We start from the raw sequence: 24,731 nt of genomic DNA on the forward strand, positions 1-24,731 counted from the left end.
GCCTGTTTTCTGAAAAGACTGACCCTAGGCTACAAAGCCTAAAGGACAACAGGGTCATTATGTGCTCTCTCGGCATGCACACGCCGGTGACTCAGCGCAGGCCTTTCCGTCCCCAGCCTCACCGCCCTTACCCTGCGCCTAGACAAAGACAGGACTTTGGCAGAAGGCGTGGCCGAGGCAGTCGTAGGTGACAGGACCCCAAGGGGGCCAAAATCAGGGTCCCGCTAAACCACCAGCGGGGCCAAAGCCAAACTTTTGAAGGCACGCCTGAGGACGGCGTACCAGTTATTACCCAGGATCCGTTCCCTCCCTTTTACAACTGCCTCTCCTTTTTCCTCCCTGCGTGGTCCCATCTAACCTCGGATCGTTGGGTCCTACGCACGGTGGAACTTGGGTACCGCCTCCAGTTTATTTTGCACCCCCCCCATCCTTGTCCCTCTTCAGGGACTCCTCTCACGAGCAATTCCTCTTGCAAGAGGTGCGGACGCTCCTCGCCATCGGAGCTATAGAGGAGGTACCAAAGGACGAAAGGGGCAAGGGGTTCTACTCACGCTATTTCCTAATCCCCAAGGCGAAGGGAGGTCTCAGACCTATCCTAGACCTGCGAGAACTCAACAAGTTCATGATAAAGCTGAAGTTCCACATGGTATCCCTGGGGACCATCATCCCATCCTTGGATCCCGGAGACTGGAATGCCGCCCTCGATATGAAGGACGCGTATTTTCATGTCGCCATTTATCCTCCACACAGTAGGTACCTCCAGTTTGTGGCCAACTGTCAACATTTCCAGTTTACGGTCCTTCCGTTTGGCCTCTCTACAGCCCCAAGAGTATTCACAAAGTGCATGGTTGTAGTCGCCGCCTCCCTCCGCCGCCATCGGATACACGTTTTTCCATATCTAAACGATTGGCTCATTCGAGGGACCTCCGAGGCCCAAGTCACCTGTCATGTGAGCATCGTCAAGGACCTATTCCTGCATCTAGGCCTGATGATCAATATAGAGAAATCCACTCTGATTCCCACACAGAGAATAGAATTCATTGGGGCCATCCTGGACTCCAATCTCGCCAGAGCCTGCTTACCTCAGCCTCAGTTTCAGGCGATGGTAACAATTATACAAGGTCTATGGAACTTCCCGACAACTTCGGCTTGCACTTGCCTCGGTCTCCTGGGTCACATGGCTGCCTGCACGTTCGTGACCAAACATGCCAGGCTACGCCTCCGTCCCCTCCAATCGTGGCTCACCTCGGTATACCACCCGGGCAGAGACAGCATAGACATGATCGTGACGATCCCCCCGAGCATCCTAGGCTCCCTCGACTGGTGGTCGATGCCCTCCCTGGTGTGTGCAGGGATGCCGTTCCATCCACCTCACCCCTCGGTGTCCCTGACGACGGACGCCTCATCTCGGCTGGGGTGCTCACCTTGGTCAGCTTCGCACTCAAGGCCTTTGGTCAGCTCAAGAGCTGGCCTTGCACATCAGTGTCCGAGAGCTGAGAGCAGTCTGCCTTGCGTGCCAGGCGTTTCAGCAGCACCTACAAGGCCATTGTGTCTCAGTGTTCACAGACAACACAACGGCCATGTATTACATAAACAAGCAGGGAGGAGCACGGTCCTCCCCTCTTTGTCAGGAAGCCATCCAGCTCTGGGACTTCTGCATAGCCCAATCGATAGACCTGGTAGCGTCCTTTCTCCCAGGGGTTTGGAACACTCTGGCGGATCGCCTCAGCAGATCCTTCCTGTCTCACGAGTGGTCGATTCGTACGGACGTTATCCATTCTGTTTTCCGGAAGTGGGGCTTTCCCCGCATAGACCTCTTCGCTTCTCGCGAGAACAGGAAGTGCCAGACGTTCCGCTCATTCCAAGGCCTCTCCCCGGGCTCGATCTCGGACGCTTTTCTGATGCCGTGGACGAGCCATCTGCTGTACGCTTTTCGACCGTTCCCACTGGTTCACAGGGTCCTGCTAAAACTCCGCAGGGACAGAGCGCACCTGATCATGATCGCTCCAGCGTGGCCCAGGCAGCACTGGTACACCATGTTGCTAGACCTGTCGATAGCCAACCCGATTCCCCTGCCTCTTCGCCCAGACCTCATAATGCAGGATCACGGCAGACTTCACCACCCAGACCTGCAATCCCTGCACCTCACAGCATGGCTGCTGCATGGTTAAACCGATCCGAGTTATGTTGCTCTGCCTCGGTACAACAAGTACTCCTGGGTAGTAGGAAACCTTCCACTCAGTTAACATATCTGTCCAAGTGGAAGCGAAATGCACAATGTTACTCCCACCGAGGTCCCGATCCATTCCATCTTGGACTACCTCTGGTCTCTCAAACAGCAGGGCCTGGCAGTATCATCATTGAGGGTGCACTTGGCAGCCATCTCTACCTTCCACCCAGGGGAGAGTGGCCGCTCCGTATTCTCGCACCTTGTGGTTTCTAGGTTCCTCAAGGGCTTGGAGCGCTTATACCCCCAAGTTCGCCGCCCCGCCCCATCCTGGGACCTCAACCTGGTTCTAACCAGACTTATGACTGCCCCATTCAAGCCGCTGGCAACCTGCTCGCTGCTATACCTGTCCTGGAAGACAGCTTTCCTCGTAGCCATTACATCGGTCAGACGAGTCTCCGAGCTTCGGGCTCTCACGGTGGACCCACCGTATACTGTATTTCACAAGGACAAGGTGCAGTTGCGGCCACATCCGGCCTTCCTCCCTAAGGTTGTATTGGCCTTTCATATCAACCAGGATATCTTCCTTCCGGTCTTCTTTCCGAAGCCACACTCATCGTGAAGGGAGCAACAATTGCACTCCCTAGACGTCCGTAGGGCGCTCGCATTTTATATCGAGTGGACAAAGCCCTTTCGTAAAACGCTCCAGCTCTTCGTCGCAGTGGCAGACCGAATGAAGGGCCTACCTGTCTCCTCCCAGAGGATTTCATCTTGGGTGACGTCGTGCGTCCGTACCTGCTATGACTTGGCCCATGTTCCATCAAGCCACCTCACTGCACATTCCACCAGGGCTCAGGCGTCTTCTGCTGCCTTCATGGCTCACGTACCCATCCAGGAGATTTGTCGCGCAGCTACCTGGTCCTCGGTCCACACCTTTGCCTCACATTATGCACTGGTCCAACAGTCCAGAGATGATGCAGCCTTTGGTTCAGCAGTTTTGCATTCTGCAACATCTCACTCCGACCCCACCGCCTAGGTAAGGCTTGGGAATCACCTAATTGGAATCGATATGAGCAAGCACTCGAAGAAGAAAAGACGGTTACTCACCTTTGTAACTGTTGTTCTTCGAGATGTGTTGCTCATATCCATTCCAAACCCACCCTCCTTCCCCTCTGTCGGAGTAGCCGGCAAGAAGGAACTGAAGGGCCGTTGGGTCGGCAGGGGTATATATTCGGCGCCATGGCGGTGCTACTCTAGCCGACCCACCGAGTGTTGCTAGGGTAAAAATCTTCTGACGAGCGTGCACGCGGCGCGCACACACCTAATTGGAATGGATATGAGCAACGCATCTTCAAGAACAACGGTTACAAAGGTGAGTAACCGTCTTTTACCTTTCGTAACTGTTGTCCTTCGAGATGTGTTGCTCATATCCATTCCATGACCCACTCTCCTTCCCCTCTGTCAGAGTTCCAGCAAGAAGGAACTGGGCAGAGCGGGGGGTTGGCAGTCCAGTTCTTTGAAGCTGTATGGGGAGAGTGTTGCACATACATCTTTCTGTGATTTTTCCCATACAAATTGAATATAGAGTGCTTCTGGATAAATACCTCTTAAAGGAATAGACTTCTGAAGAACATCTTGCCCTAGTGTTGGGAATAACAGCTTTTTGGGGAAGTGGTACCAAAATGACATGCACGCATGTGGTGAAGCATGACAATAAGTTATATGGGGTGGGGAATTTTGTGCTTTTGAGTAAAGCACCTAGCATACACTGAGTGGCTGTGTAACTGGTTGTTAAAGGGACACTGTCAAAGTAAATATGCCAAAAACTGATCTAGTTGTCAAGTATTATGTATATTTAATTTGCAAGCCTTTCCTTACTGCCTCTGAAATTTTTTAAAAAAAGAAATCAAATGTATGATATGGAATATTTCAGCTCCTAGTAAATGAATGATTATAGCAGTTGCTTTGTAGTACTACAAATTTCATAGCAAATTGCACATTTGTATTTTTTTTATTTCTGATTTCAGCAAGGAATACTTTTACAAAAAAGAACACATGGTGGGATAACTAAATTTAAAGTGTTTGACTTGGGGCAGTTGCCAACATTGACAAGTTTTTTGGCTTAATTACCTCTGTGTTCCTTTTTTAAGCAATAAATCTACTTAGGTGGATTGCAGGTTTATTGTTTTAAAGGTATAGTGCCACTGAAAATGGACTTGTTAATTTTTTTAATATTGAGTGAGACTTCTCATTGCACAGTTTATTGCTGGTAGTGGATATATTGAGAATCACTGGGGGAAATTATTAATGGATTAGACCAATTAAGTCTTACAGAATTCTTATACATTTTCAATCTGTTTGCATAACTTTTGAATACAAAAGTGTTTAAATATTTTTCCCTTTTTTCAATGAATTAATATTTGTATTTTATTTTTAGGGAACAGTCTAGTCAGCTTAACCTTCCACCTGTTTAATCTTCATGGACTGATAGAACACTTCCACTTAGATATGATGAAACTTCGTAGATTTTTAGGTAAATATATTATAGCCTTTTGTTAAAGTGAACATTACTCCTTAACTGCATTTTAAAAGATACCATTTGAAGTACTGCTTACAGTTTAGCAAGAAAGTTTGAACAGCACTAATTTGAAGCTGTTTCCTATAATGATAGTATTGTGATACTGTGCGCACTTACAAATTTTGGAAATAGCTTAATTTTAATAATGGCATTAGGGAGGTGAAGGAAAAAAAATCCGCAAAAAGCAGTGAAATTAATTTTAGCAGAAAAAATTGATTTTGCCCAAGAATGTGTGAATTTCATGATGCATCATGGTTGTATGCAGCGGATTATGAAGGCTGAATTTCACATCACAAATGAGGGAAGAGGAGATAGTGAGAATATTATTGAAATATAATGTTGGTTTTCATCTTGGTTTCTGAAAAGAAACATAGTTTGTCCTTATCTAACCTGTAGTCATCGCCAGTTCAGTAGTACCAGTTGCTGACACCAGTTTCTGCTCAGGTCTTTTTAGTAGTATAGAAAAGGATCCAGTCTTGCTCCACTGATGTAGGAATTGAAGCTACTCTCCTTTAAGCTGTACAGGAATGTTTGGGACCATCATGAGATGATGCTGTATTGTGTATCCTTGGAGAAAGGTGTAAATTAACATTACTTTTATTTGACAATAGGAGAGCAGATCTGTTTAATTGTTTATGGACTTACATTTCTGTATCCTAATGTCCTTGGCACAGTCCCTGGAATGATGGTTCCTTCTTGTTTTCGCACAAGAGTCACCATGTGTTGCAACATCTCACTTGTCAGTGATGTCCTAGGATGCCTTTACCATGTCTGGTTGCACCAAGGCCAAAGACTCATCCCTCATGTTGCCTGTTTTCCCCTATATCCTCCAGCTCAGTGTGAAGGGAAGGCTAGTTCTCAATTGAGCCAGGAGAAGCAGCTCTCTGTTCCCTTTAGCCAGGTTTCTCAGGCGGCTTGATCTGCTTGATACAAAGCATGTTTTTGTGGTTATGAAGTTTGAAAAAGCAAGGATAAATGAGACTCAGAGGATTTCTCCCCTCCCCCAGACAGAAAAGAGAGGCAGGAGTCCAGTCTGTTCATCAGTCTGTTCAAATGCTTTACAAGTTCCCTAGCAGTTTCTCCTAATAAATGACTGGTGTCTCCTTAAGTGGATTCAGGGTCTTTCATCCAAACAAACACATCAGCTGTCCTTAGAAACCTGTAGACTGGAAAGTGAAGGGAGTATCTAGACAAACCTCTTATTTTAGGCTGTCCAGTATGTCATTGTGACAAGCTGTTTGTCTTGTCTCCTTGGTCATCCCCTGGTTATCTGAAGTTCAGCTAGAGAGGGAACGTTATTTCATTTTTAACATCAGTTTGGAATAACCTATCTAAATGTCTTCTGGTAATCAGTAACCTCAGCCACATGGTCCGAGATTCTCTTGGGTCATCTGCCAACATATTCAACAGCTCTATAGTTGTCAGGAGGGCTGTCTGAGTTAGGCTGTTTTGGGGGAGGAAGACAAGCTTTCATTTTAGCATGGGATGGCTCCCTTCCCCTCCAAGGATATTCCCACTTTTCAGAGTCTTCCTTAATTCTATTCTAGCATATCTGACCAATAAGAAAATATTCTTTGTAATTATAGCTGCTGACAGGATGAACCAAATCCAGTCTTGGATGCTGCTTCCAGGAAAAAGCCTTCCTCTTCTGGCAGTTCCCTAGGCCAATTTACAGACTGTTGCAGTTTTTTTAGAAACCAAAAGAGAGTTCAGATTGTTTCAGTCCTCTCCCAAGATCATTTCTGATTACTTGAGGTCACTCCAAGGTTTTACCTCTGGGTGTCCATTTTTCAGTCCCATTGGGCTCTCAGCATTTCAGGCATATGGGTGCTCTCTATGGTAACTAGAAACTTACTTTGAGATCTTCTGTCTCCCCCATTGTCCTGTTTGCAAATTCATCTCCAGACTCTAGCTGTGATGATGTATCCCATAATGCCTTATGGGAATATGACATAACTAGAGTATGTTTTATGCTACATGTGCCATGTAACATATCTCTGTAAAGGTTATGGTTTACTGAATCTATTCATCCTATTTGTACACATGTATCATTTTTGTATTCAAAGTTATGAATATTGGCTGTGTACTAGCTTGATTTCTAAATAACCTTAGTAGAGCATTTGGTCAGTTCCTGGAGAAAGGAATTCGCAAAGTTAAGTGCCCAATCAAGAAGCACTTAAGGAACAATGCATCTTGCAGTGCTCCAGTCCACATAAGAAGTCTTCCTGGAGACATTCAAGATACCATGTGGGCAATGGCTTCTGCCTGTAAAGACTGTTAGTCATGCATGGATATGTGACTTGCCCAGGTGACTCCAGAACTCCATCTTGGAGCTGGACTTTGCATAGGAGAGAGGAGGGGATCTCCAGCCACAAGAGAAAGTCTATTTAAGCCTGTGGGAAACCCCTCCATTTTGTCTTCAGCTGACTAAAGAGAGAGCCTCTCCACCCCAAGAATATCTGAAAGAAACTGGAACAAAGGACAGTAACCATAAGGTGTGTGAGGGTACGTCTTCACTACCCGCCGTATCGGCGGGTAGCAATCGATTTCTCGGGGATCGATATATCGCGTCTCATCTAGACGCGATATATTGATCCCCGAATGCGCTCCTGTCGACACTGTAACTCCACCAACCCGAACGGCGGTAGCGGAGTCAACATGGGGAGTCGCGGACATCGATCCTGCGCGGTGAGGACGGTAGGTAATTCGATATAAGATACTTCGACTTCAGCTACGTTATTCACATAGCTGAAGTTGCGTATCTTATATCGATTTTCCCCCGTAGTGTAGACCTGCCCTGAGTGATTGCTGGACCCAGGCTAGAAGGAGACTAGTCTGTAACAGTAAGCTTACTGGTGAGGTTTTTATCTGTACTCAGTTGTATTACTGTATTAGACTTAGATTTGCGTGTTTTATTTAATTTTACTTGGTAATTCACTTTGTTCTGTCTGTTACTACTTGGAATCACTTAAATCCTACTTTCTGTATTTAATAAAATCACTTTTTACTTATTAATTAACCCAGAGTATGTATTAATACCAGGGGAGGGGAGAACAGCTGTGTATATCTATCAGTGTTTATAGAGGGCGAACGATTTATGAGTTTACCTTGTATAAGTGTTATACAGGGTAAAATGGATTTATTTGGGTTTAGACCCCACTGGGAGTTGGGCATCTGAGTGTTAAAGACAAGAACACTTCTGTAAGCTGCTTTCAGTCAAGCCTACAGCTGTTAGGGGACGTGGTTCAGACCTGGGTCTGGGTTTGCAGCAGGCTAGCAAGTCTGGCTCAGACCAGGCAGGGCACTGAAGTTCTAAGCTGACAGGGCAGGAAAGCAGGGGCAGAAGTAGTCTTGGCACATCAGGTGGCAGTTCCCAAGGGAGTTTCTGTGATCCAACCCGTCACACTAGCTTCATCAGTCAGAGAAGACACATATCAAATGTGTCGTCAGACCACTGTTTCTCCAGAAATGGAACAATGACCCTGATTTTTTCCAATGACAAGTGTGTTACCCTAGGAACGTTGCAATAATCAATATGTTGAGTGAGTGGGAGAGGATTTGAGACTTCAAGTGACTGAACCAGTTTATGAAGCAGCAGAAATTCTGGATGGAGACATTCTGAACTGCCCTCTCATCCATGGAGATGGGGTATGGGTGGCCATATAAATGGGAGCATTATGTTGTCTTGCTAGAGAAGACTAACAGAAATAAACATTTTTGTCTCCCATGTGAAGCATTAGTTTGTGCAAACAGTCATAATCTGCATTTGCGCCCAATCTTTTGACATTACATAAGCCCTGATGACTTTCACCAATCATGGTACTAGTTACAACTGCAGTCAGGCAACAGGACTTGATGATAGGAAACTGGATGATCCTGGCAGGTACCAGAGAAAGGCAGTGGGATTTCTGCATCAACAACTCAATCCACTTCAAAGCCTCTCACCTCCTGTGTGCTCAGAATGCTCTGAGAAACAACTTAAGTAGATTGTTCAGCAGTTGTCTTGAGTGGTCTCTTTGTCCGGATATGGCCAGGTTCATTTTCCAGTGGTGGGGGACTCCCCTAATAGACCTGTTTGCTACAAAAATCAATAGGAAGTATCACCAGTTTTGTTCTCAAGCAGGTCACAGCCCTAGGTCTCTGATGGATGTTTCTCTCTGCCATAGTCAGACAAGCCCCTGTATGCATTTTCTCCAGGTCCACTTGAGTTAAGCTTACAGCTCTGGCGTGGCCTTGGCAACATTGGTTTTCCACTCAGCTAATTCTTTCACACAGAGCTCATCTGACACTGCCTGCTCTCCAAGAACCATGATTGCCTTCTCCACCCCAAACTGCAGGGCCCTACACCTGAAAACCTTGAAGCTCCATGGCAAACTCGAAGAAATTTATTTAAAGGAGGTCCACAATGTGCTTTTAAGTAATAGAAAACCTTCTACAAGGTATACTTACTAGCAAAGTGGAAGAGATTCTCCATCTGGTCACAGCAGAAAGGCATTTTCCTGGTCCAGGCTCTGATCCACCATGTGTTGGACTATCTGTTTTACCTGAAGCAACAAGATCTTGCCATTAGTTCTGTCAAAGTCCATCTGGCAGATATCTTGGGGTTCTTCCCACCAGTTGATAACCACCCTTCCTCTCTCCACCGCCCTTCAATCCAGTGGTGATTAGGTTTCTTAAGGGGTTGGTCTGGTTATATCCCCAAGTGGAGGGTCCTGTCTCCTCTTGGGACTTAAACCAGGTGTTAGCAAAGCTAATGGATCTCTGTTTGACTCATTGGCAACTTGTTCATTACTTCATCTCTCCATGAAGGTGGCATTTTTGGTGTCAGTCTCCTCATCCAGGAGAGCTCTGGTTTCTGAACCTCCATATACGGTCTTCTACAAGGACAAGGTTTATCTGTGTCCTCATCTGAAGTTAATCACCAATGTGGTGTCTCACTTTCATATTAATCAGGCTATATATTTACCAACTTTCTTCCCTAAGCCTCATAATCATAGTGATGAGGAGACACGCCGCACACTGGACTTCAGAAGAGCATTAAGCTTTTTACCTGGACAAAACTAAAAAATTTAGGTCGTAGTCACAGCTGTGGCAATTGTGGACAGAATGAAGAGCCTTCCAGTCTATTCTCAGAGAATTTCGTTGTGGCTCTCCACTTGCATTTGTTTGTGTTCTGACTTGGCTGGAATAACTCCACAGAGTAGGGTGTTAACATATGCAACAAGATCTCGTGCAGCTTTTGTGGCCCAGGTGACTATTCTGGACATTTGCAAAGCAGTGACTTGGTCTTCAGTACACACCTTTGCTTCACATCATGCCATCTTTCATTGTTCTAAAGATTATTCCAGATTTGGGCATGTGGTCCTGCGATCCTTATTCAGGTAGACTCTGATCCCACTGCCAGATCAAACGGCTTCTGAATGAAATGGAATGGACATATGCAATCATTTGAAGAGAAAACAGTTACTAGCCTATTCTGTAATGGTTGTCCCTTGAGATGTGTTACACATGTCCATTCCACAACCCACTCTTCTTTCTGTTTCTGTCAGACTCTGTCTGGCGAGAAGGACTGAGGAGGTGGTCAGGGGTGTTTCAGCTCTTTATACCTTCATATGATGGCACGAGATAGCAGAGGGGAAAACTCTCCAACAGGTGTGTGTGCACCCAGTGCACAGTTGAAGTGAAATTATAGAATAGATTACTAACCAGTTTTCTTTTGTTTTTGCTGCAAACTAGTTCCCTTGTACTGATTCTACTCAAGTGACCTTCCATATATTGTAATTGCAGTGCTTAAGGAAAGCAAGAAGGACTTGGAAAGGCAAGCAAAGACAAAAGTCTGGTTCTTATGGGGCTGGTGGCTGGACAGTGGTCAGGAAGGAAAGACTTATTCACATGTACAGAAACTAAAAGCAGTACAGCTAGCTCTTCTGTCCCTGATGGTTTGCTGTAGGGTACCATTTTCTGATCAAGGCCCACCAGTGTGATGCGTGGATTGCCTAAATTATCTATGAGGGACGCAAAAGGTTAGCAGAAGTGTCAGCCCTGCTGTTCTGATGAATAGAATCAACTTCCATGTGTGAGTTCCAGGTTGCCTCAATGTTCAGGCAGACTGGCTTAGCAGAGAGAGAGAGACTCCTTCTAAGGAGGTGGTTGCTCAGTCAAGATCATAATATTCCAGATCATAACATTTTGGTTAGAGTTAAGTAATTTGATTTCCAGGATGCATTTATACTAAATCTTGTGTTAGCTTAAAAAATATTGTGTGACCACATAAAACCCTTGTGTGAGAGTACCGGAGATGGTTCTACTTAAACAGATTTGGTATGTGGAGTTTATATATGTCTTATCAAAAATGTCAAATTGTGATATTTATATTGCTTTTTTTTTAATTGCCATTTTAATTAAACCCAGATGTTTGTTTTCTTTATATAGTTATGGTTCAAGAAGATTATCATAGTCACAACCCTTATCATAATGCAGTTCATGCTGCTGATGTGACTCAGGCCATGCACTGTTATTTAAAAGAACCTAAGGTAGGATATAAAAATTTGTTTTACGTAACGTGTAAAGGTACAAATATAATGTTTGTATTTCTCTTAATGTTCCGTAAAACTGTAAAGATTTTAAGCTACAGGGAAAAAAAAACTCTGCTCCAAGAAGTATGCACGTCATTGAGTCAGAAGCTGGCAGTGGAGATCCAAATAACTCAGTTTTTCAAAAGCTGATATATCACTTATGCTTAGTTCACCTTAGATACTAATGAACAAAGCTCCTCTGCCAGATGCAGGTTGTAGCAATGTACAAGCATTGTCTGTCCTTTCTTCTTTCTAAAATGGACATTATGAAAGGGAGGTACCTAGCAGAGAGAGTTCTATGTTAGGAGTTGAGCAAAGCTAACAGTTGTCAGAGGTGACTTGAATTACTGGTACTCTGGTATAGGCTACACACTAAACAGGAAACTTCAGGGGAAAATGCTACTTTCTGATTAGATTAGAGAAGACCCATGGTGTACTGTAGCCAGTTGGAAACCAGCTATCTAGTTCAACTCTCAGGCCTGGTCTACACTAAGAATGGGGGTCGAACTAGGGTACGCAAATTCAGCTACGTGAATAGCGTAGCTGAATTCGAACTACCCTAGTTCGAACTACGTACCCGTCCAGACGCCGCGGAACCGAACTCCGCGGCTCCAAGGTCGACTCTGCTAACTCCAGCTGCCGAGGTGGAGTACCGGAGTTCGAACTAGCGCTTCCGGAATTCGAACTATCGCGTCTAGATCAGACGCGATAGTTCGAACTCCGGAAAGTCGAACTCACCGCGTCGACCCGCGCGGTAAGTGTAGACTAGCCCTCAGAGGGGTAGCCGTGTTAGTCTGGTTCTGTAGAAGCAGCAAAGAATCCTGTGGCACCTTATAGACTAACAGAAGTTTTGCAGCATGAGCTTTCGTGGGTGAATACCCACTTCTTCGGATGCAAGCAGTGGAAATTTCCAGAAGCTTCTTGCTTCTTGCTTGCTTATATATACACACCTGTCCCTGGAAATTTCCACTGCTTGCATCCAAAGAAGTGGGTATTCACCCACGAAAGCTCATGTTGCAAAACTTCTGTTAGTCTATAAGGTGCCACAGGATTCTTAGTTCAACTCTGATTTTTTATTAGTTTGATTTCTTCTTGTATGGTAATAATGGTCTACACTATTCTTGCATAGTGTCTTGTCAAAGACCTCAAAGCACTTACAAATATTAATTAAATAAAGTTTGTAATGCTCTGGGAGGTAGGTAAATATTTTATTTATATTTTTGTCATGCCTAGAGATCCCAATTAAGAGTGGGGCCCTGTTGTACGAGGGTGCTATATGATCACATATTACCTACCCTGATTAACTAAACTGTCTGAAGCTTCAAGGTGGCAATCATTTGCCGGCATGCTATCGATAGCATTGCATTAAGGTCGTTGGGGCTCCATGCAGGTTTGAGGCCTCATATGAGACAAGATGCAACACATAACTGACAACCAAAAGGAGGGAGGAGATGAGGGTAATGAAAATAAGATCATGCAGTTATATATTTAGCTATTCATAGCGAGGTGCTTTCTGGAGGTAACAAATTTTATTTTAGAAAGGATTTAGGTGTTATCCCCTTCTGTAGGTGACCATATTTTCAAAATAAAAAACTGAAATCCTTTTGTGGTGAAACTTTTTAGGGTTGTGAAATATTCATACAGCAGTGCACTTTTGTGGGATGGTGGGGAGGGCAGGGAACAGGGTGTTCTTGAGTCATTACTGACAGCTTCTGATTCCGCAATGACTTGTGCATATTTCTTAAAGTGGAGGATTTTTCCGGCAGGTCAGTGCTATAAAACACCTCATCATGAAACACTGGACAAGTGTCATAAGCACTGAGCAAAAGAAAACCTTTGATAATGTCTACATTATTATGACTTTTAATTCGTCCAAATGCTGTTTATCACCCTAAATACTTATTCTCCTGAACTGTTTGCTAGTGGTAAAAAGAGCAAATTCTATTTGGTACAGAAATATATCTCAGTCATTTAGCAAAATGAAAAAAAAAACAGCTCTCCCAAAAATTTTCAGGGACACCAAGGGCAGCATATAAAAAATGTCATTGCCATGCCTACACAAATCTTTCCTTACCCAAACTCTCTACGCTGGGGTAGATTCAAACCACCAACCTCAGTTAACAGTCACTGATGGTATCACAGATTCCTGGGCTGTTCAATAAACTAGCGTCTGAATATTTTGTTGGTCTTCCAGCAGTCAGATGGCTTGGCACAGGTTTTTCTCTTTGGTAGATAAAGGGCTTGGCTACACTTACAAATTTGCAGCGCTGCAGCAGGGTGTGAAAACACACCCTCTCCAGCGCTGCAAATTGCGGCGCTGCAAAGCGCCAGTGTGGTCAAAGCCCCAGTGCTGGGAGCGCGGCTCCCAGCGCTGTACGTTATTCCCCACAGGGAGGTGGAGTACGGACAGCGCTGGGAGAGCTCTCTCCCAGCGCTGGCGCTTTGACTACACTTAGCGCTTCAAAGCGCTGCCGCGGCAGCGCTACCGCGGCAGTGCTTTGAAGTGCTAAGTGTAGCCACAGCCAAAGTAAATAAGTAAATGGTAAATAAGTATTATTATTGCATGGTTTTCAAGTGATGCATTACCATTAATGATCATTTGAATTCAAACAACTTTATACCAGGGTACATTGGTAGCTTATCATTGGTCTGCTCCTATATGCACTTTGTCAGTCTCTTCTCTACCCTGTTCCTTCTTTTTTGTTTTCCCTGTGAAAAGCTCTTTAGTTGCGGGGCTGTGAAATTTGAGGGCTTATTGGTTGCCATCATCTCCCTACCCTTTCCCCCTTTTTTTCCCAATAGGGGTAGGAAATGGGATTGTGATACAAGATGGAAACTACCCAAATGAACAGTTCTGACAATATGTGAGGCATGTAGAGCCTTAGCTTGCTTAAATTAAATAAAATAAAAAACACCTTATTCAAATATTGTTTGTATTAAAACTAGTGGAGAAATAGCAGGACCTTTCGCTGACGGTGTACGCATTAAGATCGGCTCAGAAGATGAGTTAGACAACTGACTTGAAGAAATAACCTTTTTCAAGGATTTTTAATTTAAACAGGGATTTTGAAATACTCTCTGATTGGTAATGGAGTAGCTAACAATTTGAGTGACAGTTCTAGCTACCATAAATATTTAAATAGTTAATGCATCTATCTAGATATTATTGACAAGGTCAGATGAAATTGATTTTGAGCCTTTAACTTCTGTAGGGTAATTACTCCTGGATTGCCCTGTATCATGGTTGCTATTAAACTTTTTTCTTAAAGTTCTACTAGTACTCTCACCTCGTTCTCTGCATTCACCTTTCTGTGATGGTGCTCTTCCTTCAAAGCACTATGTGAAAGATGAAATTGAATGATCATTTTTAGGACCTTTTTCTAGGGACTGAATGCTAGCTATGAAAAGCCAATCAGAATTTTTTACCTGTGAATGTTCCCATGAATAATACTGTTACATTTATTACAGCTTTCCAAATCTCTAACTCCATGGGATGTTCTGCTCAGTTTAATTGCAGCTGCCACACATGATTTGGATCATCCAGGTGTTAATCAGCCTTTCCTTATTAAAACAAACCATTACTTAGCAACTTTATATAAGGTAAGTGAAAATATCATACTTATCAGAACCAGGTTTGAGTATCTTTTCAGTATAGAAGAATTATATTAACAGTGAAATTGCTAATGTACTCACTTAATGGTAGACTTGAACCTGGGATGTTTATCCCATTGAGTGAAAACAATAAATACAAGCTATTAACGTAATAGAAGTGTTAAAAAGTTTGAAAATCGTGAATCTATTTAAGAGGCATATAGACTGTAGTGTAAGAATAATACAATCTTTTAAACTAATGGCAATAATTTTGTTTCTGGTTTGCAGAATATCTCAGTATTAGAAAATCACCACTGGAGATCAGCAGTGGGGTTGTTGAGAGAGTCTGGTTTATTTGCACATATGTCATTAGAAAACAGGTATGTATTTTTTATACGGAGTGTATACACTATATGAAGTTACACACAATGTATTATCCATGGCATCAGACAACTTTGTAAACAAGTGTTCTGTTAAAATATTACATAGCAATTTATAATCCTAGCTGAACAGTCAGATCATTTTAAGATTTAATGGGTGCTATGACCCTTGCAGGAACAGTTAATTATTGCTTGGAAACTAGTATTTGTTGTGAACACTGAGTGATGGAAGTGTATTCATTATACAAACATTTGATTAGATTGAAAGAAAATATTGACTGACTAGTAAGAGATAATTTATTCTGTGACTTAAACGGTAACTCATGTTCTGTATTTTAAATTTTCAGCTCTTTTCATCTTCTTTAACAATAGCTAGAATAATTTAGCTTAAAAATATTTGCAGTAAGTTTTTCTCTTCCTGAGAGCTACCTGGGAAATGTCAGAGTATTTTTATAAATATTGTAGTTTTTAAAAATTTTATATAAACATTTGAAAGTGCTGCACTTACAGCCATCATGGCTTACAGTTTATGTATACATTCATATACAGTTGCTACATTCAACTTAAATGTGTCAATATGATGCTCTAATTTTTTTCCTCATATTTTCGTGCCTTTGGGTGTTTTCTATCACTAATTTCAGGAAGCTGATGGAAAGCCAGATAGGTGCTCTGATTCTTGCCACAGACATAAGTCGGCAAAATGAATACCTATCCATGTTTAGAACCCATTTGGACAGAGGAGACCTATGTTTAGAGGAGGCAGGCCATCGCCACTTCATTTTACAGGTGACTGGTTTGAAAGTTTCATACTATTTCAGAAGTAAATTGCTTCAAATATCATACTTTTTTTTTCCTCCCAGGAAAATAGTCTTTAGCTGCCATGGGTGACCAGTGAAGAGAGGATGTTTTAGTCTTTAGTTGTGCTTAGTGTGTGCAAGGCCTGCTTACACAATGAGATGGAGTACCAGCAAGTCCTGCTGAGGCTCCAGAAGATCCTCACTCTGTAGAGGGCAAAACCAGCCCTTTCTGCCTGCACATGTTAGAGAGGAGCTTTCTCAATGAAGCAGAGGAAGGAGCAGATGAGTCAGAAGCAGAGGAGGGGGAATTAGAAATGGAGGTTAAGGTTTTCAGTCTGTCACTGATCCCAGCAGTCAGAAACTGGGTTAACAAATCTTTCATTGAGGTGCAAGGTTTTTGCTCCTCCCTCTAAAGAAAATCCCTAAGAGACTGGTTAAGACTGTTTTAGAGTTAACTTTGGGTCCCTTGGGCAATACTGTGGGGTACTGCTGTATTGTTATGAAGCCTTGGTTTGTGCTGGCAGATACCTCTTGATAGGGAGGTATACAGAAGGCTAAAACACTTCCTTTGAGAAAGAGGAACATTAAACTGGAGGGAGGACCCTCTTAAAGAGTGCAGAAATCCTGTGATTTCAGATTGGTCGTCCTGTCTACAAAAGTCAATGAATAGTAAGAACCCAGGGTTTTGACCTATCCTGACCAAGCCATAAACAACAAATTTTCAGTTAAGTGGGGACTTATATTTTGTTTTTCAAAAATAAGTAATGCAAGGAAGTAAACTGAATTATACTAACTCAATCCTACTAGGATCTCTGGCGTTGAAACTATGCTATCAGTTAATTCTCTAAAATGTCTTATTGCAGTTATAAAATGGGGAGCGGAGATGTTAAATGGCTTTCAGATAGTGTTTTCCTAACCGCTAACTTAATTTTTGGTTAGATTTAATTAAAATAAATACTGTTCGTAATTTTATTTCATATATAAATGTCTTTATATTGATTGCTCTGCATACGGTGCCCTTGAGAGGTACTTTGTATTTAACTCTCATTCACTTTGTTCAGGATAGAAGTCTGTTTGCCTTCAGTTTTACTTAGCTGTGTTCATGACCTCTTATAATTCTCCAAATAGCATTCTGTTAGTGTACTATGGGTAAGGCTAAGATTTTGTCACTGATATTTTTAGTAAGAGTCACAGACAGATCACGGGCAAAACAGAAAAAGTCACAGAAGCCGTAACCTGTCCCTAACTTTTACTAAAAATATACCTGACAAAATGGGGATCTGGGGATCTCCACCCTACTTCAAGTGGGGCAGCTGCAGGGACTAGAGCTGCCTGTAGCAGCTGGGGGCTGTGAGGTACCCGCCACCTGCAGCTCTGGGCATCCCTCGCTGCCCGCCAGGGCTGGGAGCTTGGGGATTCCCTGCCACCCACGGGAACCAGGAGCTTGGGTTCCTCCGGAGCAGCCCAGAGATGCCTGCCACCCCCAGCGGCCGGGAGCTCGGGGGTTCCCTGTCACCCCCAGGAGCTCGGGGGTTTCCCCCGCTGCTGCCCACTGGGAGCTCAGGGTTCCCCCGCAGTGCCGCCCTGGGCATCAGGGAGCTGGAGGTTCCCCCACCACTACCTACTGGGAGATGGGGGTTCTCCCACCACCTGCCAGGAGTTGGGGGGGGTCCCCCACCGCCACCAGTGGCAGAGAGCTCAGGGGTTTCCCCAGTGGCTACAGGGAGCTCGGGGGATTCCCCGCTGCCCCTGGCGGCAGGGAGCTGCGGGGGTCTCCCTGCTGGCAGGGAGCTGCAGGGGCCACCATAGGTGGCAGGGGTACCCCACAGCTTCCTGCCCCAGTGGGTGGCAGGTGACCCTGCAGCTCTCGACCATCGCAGTCTGAAGTCACGGAGGACACTGGAATTCACGGATTCCGTGACTTCTGCGACCTCCGTGACTAAATTGCAGCCTTAACTATGGTATATAGTTTTAGAGTGAAATGCAAGTGGTTGGGTTTGTTACCCTGATTAGAAAAATGCATGAGACGTTATGGAATACAGTAGTAGCTACTCTAGAAATTATGCTGCTTTTTTGTATTCATATTTTTACATGTAGAAAAAAATTGAAAGTAGTGTAACCCTGTATATGTAATTCACTAGATGGCTTTGAAGTGTGCTGATATTTGTAATCCATGCCGGACCTGGGAACTAAGCAAGCAGTGGAGTGAAAAAGTAACAGAGGAATTCTTCCATCAAGGCAAGTAAAAGAATAGAAATAGTCTAATCTCATACCAATGAATGTGTAAATGTATCATAAGATGAATATCTGAGAGTCATAGTGACTTTGTGAGATGAAGGGCTATAAGTTTAGGACTAAAGGAGGGTTAAAATAATCCTTTTCTTCTGTTGGCTACATTCTTGAAAGAGGCTGCTGCTTCTACTAACAGCTTATAAAGAATCTGCTTTAACTCAATACACCCAAAAGTTTCAGATTCTAATTGAAATGTATTCCTCACTATTAAAGATACTTTAAATGAAGGATATATATATAGGGATGTCAAGCGATTAAAAAAATTAATCGTGATTAATCGCATGATTAATCACGCTGTTAATAATGAAATACCATTTATATAAATATTTTTGGATGTTTTCCACATTTTCAAATATATTGATACCAATTACAACACAGAATATAAAGTGTACAGTGCTCACTTTATATTTATTTTTAAATATAAATATTTGCCCTGTAAAAATAAAAGAAATAGTATTTTTAATTCACTTAATACAAGTACTGTTGTGCAATTTCTTTATCATGAAAGTTGAACTTACAAATATAGAATTATGTACAAAACATAAATGCATTCAAAAATAAAACAATATAAAACTTTCGAGCCTACAAGTCGACTCAGTCCTACTTCTTGTTCAGCCAGTTGCTCAAACAAACAAGTTCGTTTACATTTGCAGGAGATAATGCTGCCCACTCCTTGTTTACGATGTCACCTGAAAATGAGAACAGGCATTCTCATGGCACTGTTGTAGCTGGCGTTGCAAGATATTTACGTGCCAAATGCGCTAAAGATTCATATGTCCCTTCATGCTTCAGCCACCATTCCAGAGGACCTGTGTCCATGCTGATGACTGGTTTTGTTCGATAACAGTCCAAAGCAGAGCAGACTGACATGTTCATTTTCATCATCTGAGTCAGATGCCACCAGCAGAAGGTTGATTTTATTTTTTGGTGGTTCTGGTTCTATAGTTTCTGCATCAAAGTGTTGCTCTTTTAAGACTTCGAAAGCATGCTGTATACCCTATCCCTCTCAGATTTTGGAAGGCACTTCAGATTCTTAAACTTTGGGTCGAGTGCTGTAGCTATCTTTAGAAATCTCATATTGGCACCTTCTTCGTGTTTTGTCAAATCTGCAGTGAAAGTGTTCTTAAAACAAACAACATGTGCTGGATCATCATCATCTGAGACTGCTATAACATGAAATATATGGCAGAATGTGGTTAAAATATAGAGCAGTAGACATACAATTCTCCCCCCCAGGAGTTCAGTCACAAATTTAATTAACGCATTATTTTTTTAACAAACATCATCAGCATGGAAACATGTCCTCTGGAATAGTGGCCAAAGCATGAAGGGGCATATGAATATTTAGCATATCTGGCACATAAATACCTTGCAATGCCGGCTACAAAAGTGCCATGCGAACATCTGTTCTCACTTTCAGGTGACATTGTAAATAAGAAGCAGGCATTATATCCCATAAATGTAAACAAATGTGTTTGTCTTAGCGATTGGCTGAACAAGAAGTAGGACTGAGTGGACTTGTAGGCTCTAAAGCAGGGGTCAGCAACCTTTCAGAAGTGGTGTGCCGAGTCTTCATTTATTCACTCTGATTTAAGGTTTCCTGTGCCAGTAATACATTTTAATGTTTTTAGAAGGTCTCTCTCTATAATATATAACTAAACTATTGTTGTATGTAAGGTAAATAAGTTTTTTAAAATGTTTAAGAAGCTTCATTTAAAATTAAATTAAAATGCAGAGCCCCCCAGACCGGTGGCCAGGACTCAGGCAGTGTGAGTGCCACTGAAAATCAGCTCGCGTGCTGCCTTTGGCACATGTGCTGTAGGTTGCTTTCTCCTGCTCTAAAGTTTTGCATCGTTTTGTTTTTGTGTGCAGTAATGTAACAAAAAAAAAATCTACATTTGTAAGTTGTACTTTCATGATAAAGAGATTGCACTTACAGTACCTGTATGAGGTGAATTGAAAAATAAACAAAATAAATTGTATCATTTTACAGTGCAGATATTTGTAATAAAAATAATATAAAGTGAGTACTGTACACTTTGATTTAAATTACAATACAGCATACCATCTATTTGAAAATGTAGAAAAACATCCAAAATATTTAATAAATTTAGTATTCAATTGTTTAACAATGCAATTAAAACTGCAATTAATCGCGATTAATTTTTTTTAATCGCGATTAAATTTTTTAGTTAACTGTGAGAGTTAACTGCGATTAATCGACAGCCCTAATATTTATATCTGCTCTTATATTGGGTTATATTTTTGCAGAATGCATTTTAAAAGTAAAGATTCAGTTGTAATACATAGAAACTGTTCTCTCAAGGTGACTTGCCTTCCTTGAATGGTTGACTAAGACAGATTTGGTTGTGTATATCATGAATTAACAATTCCAGAATGCTTACAGTTAAAAATTACTTTTCTAAGTAATTGTTCTCTCTTCAGGAGATGTTGAAAAAAAATATCACTTGGGTGTGAGTCCGCTGTGTGATCGACAGTCAGAAACCATGGCCAACATCCAGATTGGTAACTACAAATATATGTATATGAACAGTTTAAAATCTTTCAGTGATTCCCTTTAATGACAATTTTTAGAGGAAGGAAAGCTGTCTTTGCCTGTAAATCTTAGAAGTTTCACTTCATTTGTCTTCTTTTTTGTGTTCATATGGCAATGCTCCTTCACCACGAGCAATTTTTTTCTTTGCTTTAAAATTTCTCCTTTGAATTTAGTACTCGTGAAAGGTGCTCGATTGATAGTCCTGGAGACTGAAGTCCTGTATCCATAGAGCAGGTACAGCATGGGCAGCAGCAATGCAGCCTTTCCCATACTACTTCTCCAATGTGCCTTAATCCTAACCTGGAATGACAAACTCCAGAGTTAGAGGACATTTCATTCACCTACCCATTCAGTCCTTGGTGCCTCTAGTGAACTGCCAGTTGACTTAGTCTTTTGGAATTTGGACACCTATTCACTGGGAACTGGTTTAAAGATAGTCTTAAAGAATAGACATTTCATGTAGGCCAATGGACAGCTGTTAGATTATTTTTGATCACTTCCAACCTGGGCTAGATTTATACCAGGGACAGAAGTGAAAGGATTTTCCCATTAATAAACATTGACTTTTTTCAGAAAAAGTTTTATTTTCATATAGATTGAATGGGATTGAATGAAAAATTTATGTTCTACTATATTAAGCAGATTAATAAATTTTAATCCCAGACATAATTTGATTTTTTTTATTTCATATAAAATTGAAAATGTAAAAAAAATTGTGACTTTGGTTCTCACAAATTATACTAAATTACATCAGTTATAACCAGTCAGATTGCTGACTAGCTGACCATAATTTTGATTTTTTTTAAAATAAACTTTTTTTTTTAAATAACGCAAAAGTATAGTTCTGGCAACCTTATCTTTAAATTTTTGTTTGCGTATAGAGAGACAGTTTTTTAAAGGTATTTAGGCATCTCACAGCCATTGAAATCAATGGGAGTTAGGCACCTGAATACCTTTAAAAATCTTAAACATAGACAAAATACTGGTGTGTGTGTGTGTATATATATATATATATATATATATATATATATATATATATAGGGCAGTCGCCTATTTCAAGCTCTTATTTGCTGCACAACACTGGGAGCCCTTTAATTTGTGGAGGCCATTAGTGATTGTTGCCTTGAATGAGATACAAGTTTGCCTGGTTATACTTCAATACACTTAACTGGTTTAGTGATGCCGAGGGAATTTGAATGTGTATTTCCTTTGTAACACAATTCAGCTTGTTTGTGGGATAATTTATTATATACGAGCTTGTGTCTGTTAGGCTTTCAGGCTTTTTAGTCTAGTTTATGTGGCTTAATTCAAATCTGATGATTGGTTTCCTCCTTTTTCTCCTCTCCAATAGTTTTTTTTTTCCTTTATTTCTCCACTGCCCCAAAAGGGAACAAATGAGATTCATCAGCTACTTCTTAATACGATGTTATGCTATTATTTTGACTGTCAAACCTGTAACATTTCTATAGATTACACTTCTATATTTTAATCAAGTGCCATAGTGTTAGAAATATTGAAAGATGACCATTTTTACGTATAAGTTGGAGAAGAGTTGCTAATGCATTGTTAATCTTTTATAGCACTTCCTAAACCCTTTAAAACCTTTACCTTAAAAATGCATATTCTTTCCTGTTTTTAATCTAAAGCTTTCTTCTTTAAAGGTTTTATGACCTACTTAGTGGAGCCATTATTTTCAGAGTGGGCCCGGTTTTCAAATACCAGGTTATCACAGACAATGCTTGGTCATCTGGGACTGAATAAAGCTAGTTGGAAGGGACTGCAAAGAGAACAGTCGAGCAGTGGTGATGATACTGATCCTGCATTTGAGGAAGTGGACTCAGACGTATTACCTCAGGAAACTCGATTGTCCTGACCCCAGAATCTGCATGACAAAATTGCCTCTTATGTAGGTATCTGCACAATGGGCTTTGAGGAAAAACTTATGACTGCTCAAGGTTCAGCATAAATGATGCCAGCATTATTTATTTCCAAGTTTTCCTTTACAGATCACTTGAACCCAATTTTTTTTTACAAGATTGGAACATAGAGCAATATGCATATGCCTCAGTTGGCTTTTGTTTGGAACCTTGAATATGCAAAGCACAGCAGTGACTGAATCTTGAAGGAACAATACAAGGTGCCACGTGGGTTTTTTTTTTAAAAGTTTGAAATAAGGTCTTCAGAACTAAGACTTGAGATGAACTATTCCATTTTCTTGGGATTTAGCAAGTCTTACATAAACATGTTCAAAGCATACCTTCCACTCAGTCCTTGTTTAAAATATGGAAATGTGAAGTGCCCATCCTCTGCTGCCTCTGGCAAGACTTGATGTTTACAAATGTACTCTGAAACTATTGGTTCTAGACTTATCTTTATGCATGGCTGTGAAAGAACCACTAACTTTGGGTTTTCTTTTAGCAAAAGAAAAGATAAGGTCAAATCTGAAACTGCCGCTTTTTTTCCTTTGGATGCCAGAAAAGACTCCATTTGTCATTATTTTGTTTGTGCACTGGGAACTGAGCTTTCTTCATAGAGCACAGCCAAGCTTTACTCCAGTGCTGTATGGGAATGCAGTTTTTGAAAATGCTTCTGAATTTGCAGAGTGGGGGGTGGGTGGGGGGAACATTGTCCCTAACTGTGTTGCAATTCTGCAGTGAAAATGTTGCATGTTGTTTTCACTATTGTACATTTGAACTGCATATGCAAGAAAAAGGTAGAATGTCTATAAACACCATATTCAACTCAGGGTATTCGCCAATCTGAAATAAAGTGGGATGGGAACTGTGTCCTTCCGAACAAGGGTACAAATGCCCCTTTCGCTGCAGTGTGTATGTACGTGTGGGTGTGAGAATGTTTGGGGTTATGTGGGGAGGGAGTGGGAAGGGTTTCAACTGCAACATTTTTTATTTATTCTTTTAGAATGTGACAGTGTAATGAACAGCCACATTGGGGGGAACTGTAACAAATTGCTACAGATGCCTTAAACTATGCACAAAGCTAAGTGACCAAATTTGTTTTTGATTGAAAAAAGTGCATTGTTTACTTATTCCTCCCTCTACTGAAACATTACCCATTTCTGGGTTTTTGATGTGAAAAGGAGAAATGTTTTTAAGGACAAAATTTAAGGACTAATTTTAAACTTCAAACATTCCATTTTTGTAATTTGTTTTACATACAGTAAGCACAACTGTTATAGAGTTTAAGAGAAACCGGTGCTTTCTTTTAGTTCATTTGTATTTCCTGTGTTATTTCTGTAAAAGACTGTTTATTAATTCTGTTTACAGTTTGTTGCAACAGCCATTTTTGGGAGAGAGCTTCAGTGTAAAGCCACTTGTAAAGGCTTTACCATACTCATTTTAATATGTGCTTGTTGCTCTTAACTTTTGATTAATAAAAAATAACTTTTCACATTATGCTCTTGCACATTTAAGTTATATAACTGAGTCTATTATTATGGGGAAGTAGTTAAGCTTGCAATTAACTTCCGTTATAAAACCTTATGTTAACCCCATTATATGTATTTTTAAATGTTTGTCCTGCAAATTATCAAATTTACTCACTTCTGCAACTTTTGCCTGCAGTTAGAATTAGAGCTCACTTAAAAATTATCCTGACTTGTGTGTTTGTGTCCCTCTAGGTTAAAAGTGGCTTGTTAGCCCTTCAAATTCTCCACATTTTGTTAAATTTCCCTAAAATCACTGTCCATTTGTATCATCCACTAAGGTATGTGGGACATGCCACTGATGGCTTTTAGCTAAATTGTTAAAGATTGATTTCCTTTTGTCTAAATAACA

At 41.6% G+C, this 24,731-nt stretch overlaps 1 protein-coding gene across 3 annotated transcripts in view; it reads left to right on the plus strand.

The window, feature by feature from the left end:
- The window catches only part of PDE7A (phosphodiesterase 7A), a 149,968-nt gene extending 125,618 nt beyond the window's left edge, over positions 1 to 24,350 (plus strand). For all 3 annotated transcript variants that reach the window (XM_045004724.1, XM_045004725.1, XM_045004726.1), the window contains 8 exons: positions 4,605 to 4,700; positions 11,178 to 11,278; positions 14,789 to 14,920; positions 15,200 to 15,291; positions 15,933 to 16,077; positions 18,230 to 18,326; positions 20,826 to 20,906; positions 22,599 to 24,350. In XM_045004724.1, coding sequence (XP_044860659.1) covers positions 4,605 to 4,700; positions 11,178 to 11,278; positions 14,789 to 14,920; positions 15,200 to 15,291; positions 15,933 to 16,077; positions 18,230 to 18,326; positions 20,826 to 20,906; positions 22,599 to 22,810 — 956 coding nt within the window. In that variant the 3' untranslated portion in view covers positions 22,811 to 24,350. The remainder of the gene's footprint in view (positions 1 to 4,604; positions 4,701 to 11,177; positions 11,279 to 14,788; positions 14,921 to 15,199; positions 15,292 to 15,932; positions 16,078 to 18,229; positions 18,327 to 20,825; positions 20,907 to 22,598) is intronic.
- The last annotated feature ends 381 nt before the right edge of the window (positions 24,351 to 24,731 follow it).

This window comes from Mauremys mutica, chromosome 2 (genome assembly GCF_020497125.1).
Source record: "Mauremys mutica isolate MM-2020 ecotype Southern chromosome 2, ASM2049712v1, whole genome shotgun sequence".
Classification (NCBI taxonomy): domain Eukaryota; kingdom Metazoa; phylum Chordata; order Testudines; family Geoemydidae; genus Mauremys; species Mauremys mutica.